The 11,351-nt window shown below is 47.7% G+C and overlaps 1 protein-coding gene across 1 annotated transcript; it reads right to left on the reverse strand.

The window, feature by feature from the left end:
* Positions 1–462: 462 nt before the first annotated feature.
* Positions 463–987, reverse strand: LOC133922963 (uncharacterized). The gene has a single exon (XM_062368463.1). It carries the CDS (start codon positions 985–987, stop codon positions 463–465), a length of 525 nt encoding a protein of 174 aa, XP_062224447.1.
* Positions 988–11,351: the final 10,364 nt, after the last annotated feature.

Genomic DNA, 11,351 nt, shown 5'->3' on the forward strand with positions numbered 1-11,351 from the left:
CAACTGAAACATGGGTCGATGTTGCCTGGTCCTTGACCTGGGCGATTCTACTGCTGGGGTTGGTTGTTGTTGTTGGGTCGCTGCTACTGGTAGTTAGGACATGACTGATGTTGTTCCACTGGTTGCACTGGCAGCTTGTACGACCATGCAACCTAACTTGGCATCTTCTGTGGTGGCCTCTGCTGCTGATTCTGCCCTCCTTGGCGGAACATTGGACCAGTGGGTGGGGGATTGAAACGGGGACGGTTGTTGCTGCCAGAAGACTAACCTTGCAGGCTGCGCTTGCGTTCTTCTCCCAGATTCTGACGCTTCTTCTCCATGATGAAAGCTCTATCCACTGGCTTCTAGAAACTGGGGTACTCGTTGGCTGATGGCATACTGTAAGCCAGTGTTGAGACCCTCCAGGAAATAGTCTTATTTCTTTTCATCAGTATCAACATCATTGGGAGCATAGCAGGAGAGCTAGGTGAACTTGGTGAGATATTCCCTTACTGACATGGGTCCTTGCTCCTTCCTCTTCAGCTTCACTTCACCTGCGGGGACATGGTGTGCATGGAAGCTGTTGCGGAAGTCTGCCCAAGTGATCTCCTGGGGATCCTCGTGGGCGATAGTGTAAGCTATCCACCATTCTTGAGCTGGACCAATCAGCTGATGAGGTGCGCAAAGAACTTTCTCCCTTCCAGTGCACTGAGCTATCTGCAGCTTGCTCTCTATGGTCTTCAGCCAGTCATCAGCCTCCATGGGCCCAATTTCCTGTGAGAAGGTGGCTGGCTGAGTGCTCAAGAAAGTTTTGAGTCTGGACTGTGGCTGCTGCGGCGGTGCTTGCTGAACTTGGGGTTGCTGGTTGATAGCCTGAACCAAGCCTTGGAGAATGGTCATCACTTGATTGGCATCCATCAGAGGTGGCAAGGGTGGAAGATCGCGCTGGTTGGTGGTGTTGTCATTGACATTGTCATTGTTGTTGTCGCCACGCCTGGTGTTCACCATCTGTTGGTAGCCAAGGTACGAGCGGGTAACATAAGGGAAAAGTAAGGGCCGATAACAAGACAAGAACAGAAAAGAATAGCTATAGCACGAAAGAAAGAAAGGGACTCCCAACTATTATTATATTATTAACGGATGCAATGTAGAGGGGAAACCCCCACATTACACCAACACTCATGCAAAGAGCTAACTCATTACAAGGTTCACACTACAGACTCAAGCACAAGCACACACTAGCACAAACGACACAAGACAACTAGAACACAAAAGACTAAACAACTTATTCAGCTAAGTACATCCTCCTAGCTCCACTCTACTCCTCACCTGCTACACCCGAAGGACCTACTGCATCTGCTAGACGAAACTTCTTACGCAGAGGGGAACGAGGCGGTGCAGCCACGGGTGCCTCGGGAGCCTCCACGGGAAGCTAGTCGGGGTCCTCCAATAGAATCTGCCGCTCGCGGATGCTCTGCTCCTGCTCTGCGTGATGCTGATGCATATCCTCCAGCTTGTCCAAGACTCTATCTAGCTCAGCATACAAGGCGGCGGTGAGGCGTACTTGCTCTCCCAGATGGAGATCTGGCTCGTTGTTCACGGGCGCGAAGATGACCTCCAAACTGCCAGACGGGCACTGTGGGAACTTCCCGAACTGAGTGAGGTGGAGGTCCTGTCTGTTCTCCCTGCAGAGAACAGCTAGAGCCTGGCAGGTAGCGTCCTCGATCCCAGCCTCGAAGGTAGCTCTGAGGGCGACAACGGTGTGGACTCGGCAAACTTGGTGAAGACCGTCGTCGGTGGGCTTCTCGAACATGGTCACCTACACTGACCAGGAGTAACCACAGCCTCCAAGTGAAACTCTAACTCCTTTGTAGAGTGGAGTGTCATGGTAGCCCAGTCCCTGAAGCAGGTACCACAACGTACGAGCGAAGTAGCCAGCAAGCTGTTCGTCAGAGTAGAACTCGGCAGGGGGTTGGTGCGCCCACACAGCACCAGCGGGGATCTCCAGCTCAGGAACCAGCACGCGCTTGTGCGGGGTGATCTTCATGCGGGCCATCTAAAATTTTGAAGAAGACAGAAAATTAGTAACAGTTTTGTAAAAGGAATAGACAGGGAGAGGAAAAACTGAAGGAAAAATAATTTTGCAAAAGTAGTTTGTACAAACATAAGTCCTTAGCACGTCTTTTCTATCTAGACTGCGTCCTACGGTCAACACGGCTCTGATACCACTTCTGTAACACTCAGTTTTAAAGGAACAAAACTGGTTACAACACATGTATGCCAGGATCAAGTTTCATACATGTGCTACAACATCAGTGTGTCATCACAGTGCCATTATTACAACGTTAGTTAACTTATTACAAAAGAACCTAAGTGTCTAAAAGAAAACATAGCAGAACTAAAGATCTTTAGCTCCAGCGGGCTTTCATCTTCCACATGCGTCAACCGGGGGCACACCAGCCTAGAACAGCAACTCCGAATCGAAGTCGTCTTCGTCGAAGGAAGCAAATTCATTGACGGCTTCTAAATAGCAGAAGAATGCAAAAGAAGGGGCAACGGGCATGAGTACAAAATATACTCCGCAAGTGAAGGGAAAACATGCTATGGGGCTTAAGTCAAGGAAAAGTTAGACACGGTTAACTACACTAAGCAAACTTAACCTACAACTCCAACATCATGCATCTTATTTATTAAGTGTGAAGACACCACTATAACAAGGGATTAACTCATCGATTCCATCCGACTACCCAGAATCACCAGGTAATTCCATTACCTGGCTACCCAACCAACCATACCAAACCTAGAACCCTTATAATCCTGAAGAAGTCCAAGCCCACTCTTGTCCGTGAGTACGGCTGATCGACCAGATAGATACTCTGCAGAGTTTGCATAGCTTTCCCCACGAGTCGTTATTCCCGTGTTGCTTCACACTTCTGGGGTGTGGAGTAGAGATCTCACTACAAGGCCTTTACAAAGCTCCCACCAACTTGCAGGCACCCACTAAGGTTTCACCGCTAACAGACGATTACATCGCTGTAGAAGCCCCTTCTTGTGCCACTCAACCGTTCAACAGTGCCCACAGAGTTAGAGGGACACTAATTAGTTGGGCAGGCTGTACCCATATAGGCCTTTTGGTTGCGTGGATTCACTTAGTTACATGTTCAAGAACCGGTCCTTAGGACCCCACACAGGAACAAACACAAGTCTGCTGTATAGCACCACCTCAAACCAACCATCCTGTTAGGATTTCTATACCATGTTACTACAAAAGATTACCACTCTCAATTTATGTTGCATAGGCATTAAACAAGATTAACATTTTCCCTAACTATGACTGCACTAGCATATACTACCCATTTTAACCCATAGTTAAACAATGGCGACAAGGAATAATCATACAAAGCTAGTAAACCCTAACATAGGATTCTAATTAGACAAGCATGCATTGGAGGAATAAAATAGCTACACATTAATCCAAAAGCAGGGGCAAAATGTTCAATGACACTTGCTGTCAGTGGAGGGTTGCTCAAATTCTTCGAAAGCTTGATCTTGAAGATTCCCGAACTGCTCACCTCCTAAATGACAAACTCGAAAAAGCACACAAGGAAAACTACTAAGAACAGTACACCAAACAGTACTAAATCTAGGTAAAAACTCTATAAAAAGATTCTATAAGTCGCTACGAACATTGGAGCACGAAAAATCGCCCAAATGGGAGCTAAAAGCAAAAAGTATAGAGCTTTTGAAGTTCCAGGGGCTTATCTGCAAATTTTACTTGATTTTCAGAAAAAAAAAAACCCAAATTGATTTTATACTGAAAATTCTGATTATGACATAAAAAATCAAAACTGATTTAATTTTCTATTGGAAAAGCTCATTGAATTGGTCTACGGACCCATGGACCATGGCCTGGAAGGCCGGTCCATGTCCACAGTGGGCCGGTTATGCAAAATGAAGGGGTATGCAATATAGGCCGTTGGATGACGATTGGACGGCCGGGGCGAAGGGAGGTCGGACTGGTAGAGCGGGCATGGGCAACGGCCAGTCGACGGTGGTGGGGTCACCGAAACTTCACCGGAGTGGAGCAAAAATGTGCCACCGGCCACGGATCGTGACAGGGATAAGTGCAAAAGAGAGAGGAGGCGGAGGGGATCATCACTGTGGCCTTCTCAATGACGGAGAGGAGCTGAGGGCAGCCAACGATGGAGAAGAACGGACGGCGGGGCTCCGAGCTCGGTGCGGCGGCATTCAGCGGCGGCTCTGCAACACCAAAGAAGCAAGAACCGAGGTTAAAGGGGCTCGAACATGAAGAATTGCAGCGGCGGTGGAGCTCTCACCGGACACGAAGAAGAAGCCGATGATGAAACCAAGTGGGGAAACGAGGGGGAAACCGGGGAAAGGGTGTCGAACATCTGTACGAAGACAATGGGTGGCTTAAATACTCGAGAGAGGGAGATAATCAGACGGATTCGAGGAGATTCACCGGCGGCCTTGATTTCCATAAATGCGTAGGTTTTCCTCGTTAGACAGGGATATTGGAAGGGGAAATGGCCGGGAGCTCGTAATTAGGGGGCGAGGATCGCGGTGGTGGCGTTTAATCGAGTCAAAACGGCATGGGGAGGCGGGATTTTGAAACAACGATGCAATTTGGGGGCGATTCGGGCGGGCGACGGGAGGAAGAAGAGAGGGAGCCGGCTCGGGCACTCGGGCGGGGCCCACTTGGTGGAGAGAGAGGAAGGGAGGGGGCCGGCTCGGGCGCAAGGGAAAATCGGCTTGGGTGTGGCCCAGCGTGGGGAAGAGGCTGGCGGCCCACTCGGGAGAGGGAATGGGAGAGGAAGAAGTGGGTTGAAGGAAAAAATCAGCCCGGATGCATTTTCCAATTTCAAAAGGCTTTTTCTTTTAAGATTTTTAAACCATTTTAAAAAGGGGTTTTAAAAGAGCGACATCTAGCGATTTTTTTTGCAAATTTTTTCTACGCATAAAAACCCTATTGCAACTATAACGGCATGAATGCATCAAACTTATATAACCTATGTCAAATTTAAATTTAGAAATTAATTTCTTCTATTGAACAAAATTGCAACTCCTATTTAAAATTCTAGCAAAGTTTTAAACTATTGCAAAATTTGAAATTTAGGGTGTTACAGTCGTAGTGATATGTATAGTCTCGCGACGGAGCCACTCCTCCTCCGCACGTGCGTATTCCTCGAATTTGCACATGAGGGTGCTTACTGAGCGCACCAGGTGTCGCTGTAGTCGATCGAGGAGAGGCCCAATGGCCAGACCTTGGGTAGTGGTGTCAATGACCGATGACTTCTAAATGCCTTTTACTTGGGCCTTGGTTTGGGCGAACCTTCGAAAGTACTGCTGAAGGGTCTCACTGGGCTGTTGCTTAATGGCATACAAGCTCCCAGAGGTCACTGGATCGATGAAGGTACCCTGAAAGTTGTTGCAGAAGGTGTCCCTGAGCTGGGCCCAGGCGTAAACAGACCCAAGTTCTAGCGCCCAGAACCATCGGAGGGCTACTCCTTCCAGAGCGAGAGTCAAGCACTTGGCCATGGCGGCCTGCCTGCCTCCGTTGGCTTCGATGGCGAGGGCGTATGTGCGAGTGAATTCCTCCGGGTTTGAATCACCTTTGCATTTATGCAGCTTGGGGGTCCAGAACCCGTCTGGGAAGGGTACGGCCTGCAAGTTCGCCTGAAGGTGGGAGTCGAAGTTGATGAGTGAAGCCTCGCGTCGACGAGCATGAGGCTCCGCTGCATGTTGGTCGACCACGGATAACACGTGATGGTGATGCGTCGTGATGACGAAGCCCTCACTGGCCCCTAGAGCCTGGGCTAGCGCAGCATTGACCGTTACAGGCACCACAACGGTCATATCGGTAGGCGGCTGTGCTGCCTATAGGGCTGCCTGCAGCTCCTCCAGCTAATCCCGGAGGGCCACCACGTGTGCCTACCGGCCGACCACGATGGCTTGTGCGGTTGTGGCCTCAGCTGCAGCCCCCTAGGGCATAGCGAGGTCCCCTCCTTGCTGCCACTAAAGGGCCTCCGGAACAGCAAGGCCCCTAGCGTCAGTCACAGCCAAGGTCATGGCCGAATCACCGGTAGCCACGGGGCTCTCATTTCAGCCAGTTGAGGGCATGGTGTCGGCGTAGCATGAGCTTGGTTGCGGCGATCGTATGGACTTTTGCACCGGCGGGGTCGACCACCTGGGCCGCCGCCCTGGCCGTCTTCTTCTTTGGTGGCATCCTACCTCTCCTAGTGCTTCTACGTGTATTCTCTCCCCATGGACGGCGCCAGCTGTTGGGAAAAGAAAATGTCTTCCACGAACAAAGTGTGGCAAGAGCCAATTCACAGGAATGACTCAAGCTTGGAGGAGAAGTGGAGATGGATAGAACACCACGCGTTTCTAGGGGAATCTGCCCCCTTGGCTTGGTGGCTAAGGGTCTGTATTTATACTGATATTCAGAGTGTGAATGTAAAAATATACCCATATGAGGCTGACAGAGATACAAGTTCTTTACAGTACCACAGGGTATAGGGACAGTCCCGTAAATCATGGCTACGACTGGTGAGGCGGTTGTCCTTGTGGCCGATCATCTATTCTGATGCCGCACTTCACCAGCGTGTCAGGCGGCCATCACTTGACTAGTATTAAATGCCAGTCATTTCACTGCAATTGGGGGGCGACCTCCGGGCCCCCACCTAGTTGATCTTTCTGAAGGGCCGATGGCTCCGGGGATCTGGAGGGCTCCAAAGGCATGGCCTCCGGGACCCCTCTGGAACCATGGGGTCCTGGAGGGGTCCTGAGTATGATGGTCCTCGGGCCTAGACTGGCGGAGCCAAGGGGACGTCGGGGGGTCCTTGATGGTGACCCCCAACAAGCAAGTTCAAAACAATTATCCAATCATGTTGCTGCAATATTTGTTGTCATAGATAGGCTCACTATTGTCGAATGCCTTGATTGATGCTAAATGAATCATATTGATTTCCATCTAAGTAGTCAAAATTTCTATTTTTGCTTAGCTTGAAGCAACTTACAATCCAAACGTCAAAGAAAACTATAGGGATCCAAACGAGTAAGCGGTTGTTTCACAGACGGGAGCTTTTGGCTCCACTACATGCTAAGCAATTTCACATTTCTTGATCGTTGTTATACACAATATCATGTTGCTAATGTGGCCACAGTTCATCAGTTCCACATAAACACTCACATTCCATTTTGAGATATTAAGGATAAAGCATTCATCTCGTTACAACCGCCAATATCAGCGAGTGTTTCCTCTCAAATTACTGCACCAAGATATGTATGAATTATGATGTAGGCTTCAAGTGCACAAGATGCTCTCATGGGAAAGGGTATGATCTAGCAAAACAAAAATATGTCATATCAGCTGAGGAACACTATCTTTTCTTGGTGAAAAGTTGGGCTCATTTAATATGTTGATTGAAATTACAATTAGGTGGAATCTATTTGATCTGCCACCCATAGTCGTAATCTGAAACGATAATCAAACTCTGAAGACTGGCCACCTAAAGAACCCAATCATTATAATCGTAATCGGCATCGAGCAACAACTCACTGAACACCAGGACCTCAAGTAATGGTAACTCGGCCATCAACACCTTCAATTCTTCGGTAACAAAGAATCTAACCCGATACAGGCATATCATGGTCTGATATCGAGGTTGGTGCGCATGTGACAAGGGAAAATGGAAGCGTCCATGTCATGAGGCTGAATATTAATCCACTGGTTGAAGTGGACCCTAGGTTCGGAACTCTCTTTACAGTGCGATGGGAGACCTAATGATGATGTTAGTTATGTACATCTTTTATATTAAATATAGTGGATATATTTGTTAATGGTATAATAGTCAAGAGTATTATGATAATCTCTTAGTATAGGATTTCCCTCAAATACACTATATACTGTCCCCATATGATATCATTAAATACAAGTTGTTATTCCTAATATGGTATCACAGCTAGGTTTTTCTCCTCAAGGCGCCGCAACTTGTTCAAAACCCTAAAAAAAATTGCCGGCTTCCCACACTGAAAGTTTATCTAGCCCCTAGGTAATTAATGACAATACCTATGGACTAAGGATTGTGTTGAGAATTGTTAGCAGGTTGTTCCATAGGTGATGCATGGAGGATTGCGTATGGATCCATTGAGGAATGCCATGTGATCAAGAGATATACATTGAGATCAATTGGCTCGAGGTGATGCTCATGTGATGAAGGAGAAGCTAAAGTGGAAGAGATCTTGAAGGTTGAGGATGGTCTCAATAAGATTGAAAATAAGCATGACGGCTAAGTTATTTATGGAGATCAAGTAACTAAAGGTATGAGATTGTCAATTCAGTTTTATGGACTAACCCATGTGCTATGTGCTTGAAAGTGAGTGGGGTTAGGTTCTATATGAAAATTGACAATAAGAGTGAAGGCCAAGTTATTTGTCAAGATCAAGTGACTTAAGGTATAAAGTTGTTAATTAGGTTTTATAGATTAACACATATGCTTTGTGCTTAAGAGTGAGTTGGGATTAGGTTCCATAAGAAGACATGAGTTGAATTGAGATATTCAATATGCCAAGTTAGAAGAGCAAGATCAAGACAAGCTTAATGGACACCTTATATGCTTCATGCTTGCGGTTTATGCCTTGGTGATGAATCAAATGAAGATGATATGAAAAGTGAAATCTCCTATGCTTGGTGTGTGGGAAGCTATCAAGAGAGCTTCATTAAGCTTCCGGTGATCGAGTGAAGATCAAGATGGAAGACAGGGTGTTCATTGTCATCAAGACAAGAGGAGTTCATATGTTCGTCAAGTCCGATGGGATTGCTCAAGGCAAAGGTATAACTATAATAGGTTTTCTAGTTTTACCGGTCTCAAGGAGTTTAGTGGGAGACCGGGTTATAGGATCGATAGCCGTACTATCAAGAGGGGCTACCGAAATTGGTGCTTGATCATTGTGTCAAATGCTCAAACCATGTGCTTAGTGTGGGATGGGTTTGTGCTGAGAGTTTGTTTTAGGAGTCCAAGGTATCTAAAAGGTGTTTTAGATTTAACCCTTTGTTGTTGTCGGTCTTAGTGGCAAAAAGTGGTTGTAGCGAATCCTTAGTGGTGTTTGGCATGTTCCATGTGGTATCTAGTTTAATCGTGGTGTCTTAGTGACTAAAAGTGTCAGTTGTGCTGATTTCGAAAGTTCCAATGTGTCGGAAGTTCCGATCCAAGTTCTTATGTGTCGGAAGTTCCGATCCAAGTTCTGATGTGTCGGAAGTTCTGATGGGTCAGAACCCTCGATTTTCAGAAATAAGGGGTTCTTGGGTTTGAATTGTTTTTTTATCGGATGTTCCAATCCACACATCGAAAGTTCCGATGTGTTGTTTTTCCCAAGTCTTAGAGTGAGTTTCGCCTGGATTAGACCGTTAGGATACATGGGATCGGATGTTCCAATCTGAGGATCGGAAGTTCCGATCTGTGCAGTTTGAGTCCAATAGCTAGTTTTCAGAGTGGGGTATAAATACTCCTTTGCCTCCTTGCGTCAGGGCAGGTTTCTGGAGGTTGCTTATACCCCTTTGCCTCCTTGCATCAGGGCAGGTTTTTGGAGGTTGCTTGGCTACCTTTGTGGCGCTTGTGAGATGTGCTAGAACTTGGTGTTCCACCTTTGAGTGCTCTCCTCCCCTCTCTATCAAGAATTTGTGAGAATCAAGCATTTGTGGCTTAGGAAAGATAGAGTGAGGTGTGTGAGGTGTGTGGAGCTTGGGTTGCTCGCACGTGTCACATTAGTTGCATGTGTTTGAGTACTCGGTGTTGATTCTGTGCGAGTTTGGGAGTTTGTTACTCTTAGAGACCACCGTCTCCTAGACGACTTGTGGTGAATTGCTGGCGATATCCTCAAGTGAAGATTGTGAGTAGGTCCGGAAGCGATAGCGGAACTCACCATCTTCGAAGTGAAGGAAGAGTTTATCATAGTGGAGACGAGGAGTGCATTGTGCAACCTTGTGAGGAAAAAGGTTGAAAGAGACCCGGCTCAAGTGTGATCGAGCTTCCTCAACGGAGACGTAGGATATCAGTGGATATCCGAACTTCAGTAACAAATCATTTGTCTCCGTATTTTCTTACTCTTGTGCATTACATTGATTTTATTCCTTGTATGCTTATTTGTATGTGCATTGAGTTAATTTTGTGATATTCAATCTAGCTATTTTTTAAATATATCAGAACATTTGATGAACAGTAAAATAAAAAATAATCTTTATCATCCTAAGGTTGTAACCTTCACATTTGTTTAGAGTGATTGTGCACCAGTTGAGTCTAGCAGATTTAGGTTTTCACTTGTGAAAAATCTGTTAGTTTATTTACGTTGTGAATTTAAGCTAACTATTGAAAGGGGAACTTTTGTAAAAACGTCTATTCAACCTCTCTCTATGTGACATCAGTGTCCTTCCACTTCCCTATCGGCTCTTTCTCTCTCTTGGATGGATCTGGTTTTCCCCTGGCCAGATCCGCTTCTTTACCAGCCAATCCGATCTGATTGATTTATCACCAGCCGGTATCTTCGACACCTCCACCCTCATGTTTGTCATTTTTACCGTCGCTGATTGACTTGCTGACCAGCTCATCCAGGCCGATCCAGCCACCGTCGTTGCTTCGCCCGGTTGATCAGCTACCGTCGTGGCTCCATCTGGCCGCTCCGCTCCCTCACCCAGCCCTCCGTCTACTCCAACTGGAAGTAGTGGCACATGGCGGCCTCCTCCTGGGCGACGGTGCCGCTGCCAAGGCCCACGGGCGAGTGCATCCGCTGGAGCCTCCGCCGCTCGGTGTCCAGCCCCTCCAGCTGTCGATTCCATCGGGGTCACCCATCCTGTTTCGGCGGCTCACCCCCGGACCACAGCCTCAGGCTGCCGCCACCGCCCTCCCGGCTTCTGGCCGGATCCACCATCGGAATCACCCTGGATTTGCCTGCCTCCTCTTCGATCGGACCCCATCGCTCCCACCCCTCCTGTTCTATCGGCCTTCCCATGTCCGAGCATGGGGCACTTGATGATGGGCACGAGGCATGTCGATAGGTGCTTAGTGGAATGGCGGAGCGGCAGGTAGCGCAGCTGGGCCCAACGCGGCATGTTGCGAATGGAATCACTGCGGCTGCTGCCTCGCCGCCGTCTACGACTGTCACCCGTCCACCTCTGCCAAGTGGCAGGCTCACGAGGACACCATTATGAATGTCATCTGGCTTTCTCCGGAGTACGGGGATGCTATAGCTTGTGTTTGTGATGATGGGACAATGTCTTTGTGGGAGGAGCTTGCTGCAGATGATCAACTTTCAACCTGGAGGAAGTGTAAAGTCTTTGGGTGGCAATTGTCATA

Source organism: Phragmites australis, chromosome 6 (genome assembly GCF_958298935.1).
Source record: "Phragmites australis chromosome 6, lpPhrAust1.1, whole genome shotgun sequence".
Taxonomy (NCBI): domain Eukaryota; kingdom Viridiplantae; phylum Streptophyta; class Magnoliopsida; order Poales; family Poaceae; genus Phragmites; species Phragmites australis.

What these genes read in the sequence shown, in the direction of transcription:
- LOC133922963 (XM_062368463.1), bottom strand. Translation starts at nt 987, where the DNA reads ATGGTGAACACCAGGCGTGGCGACAACAACAATGACAATGTCAATGAC.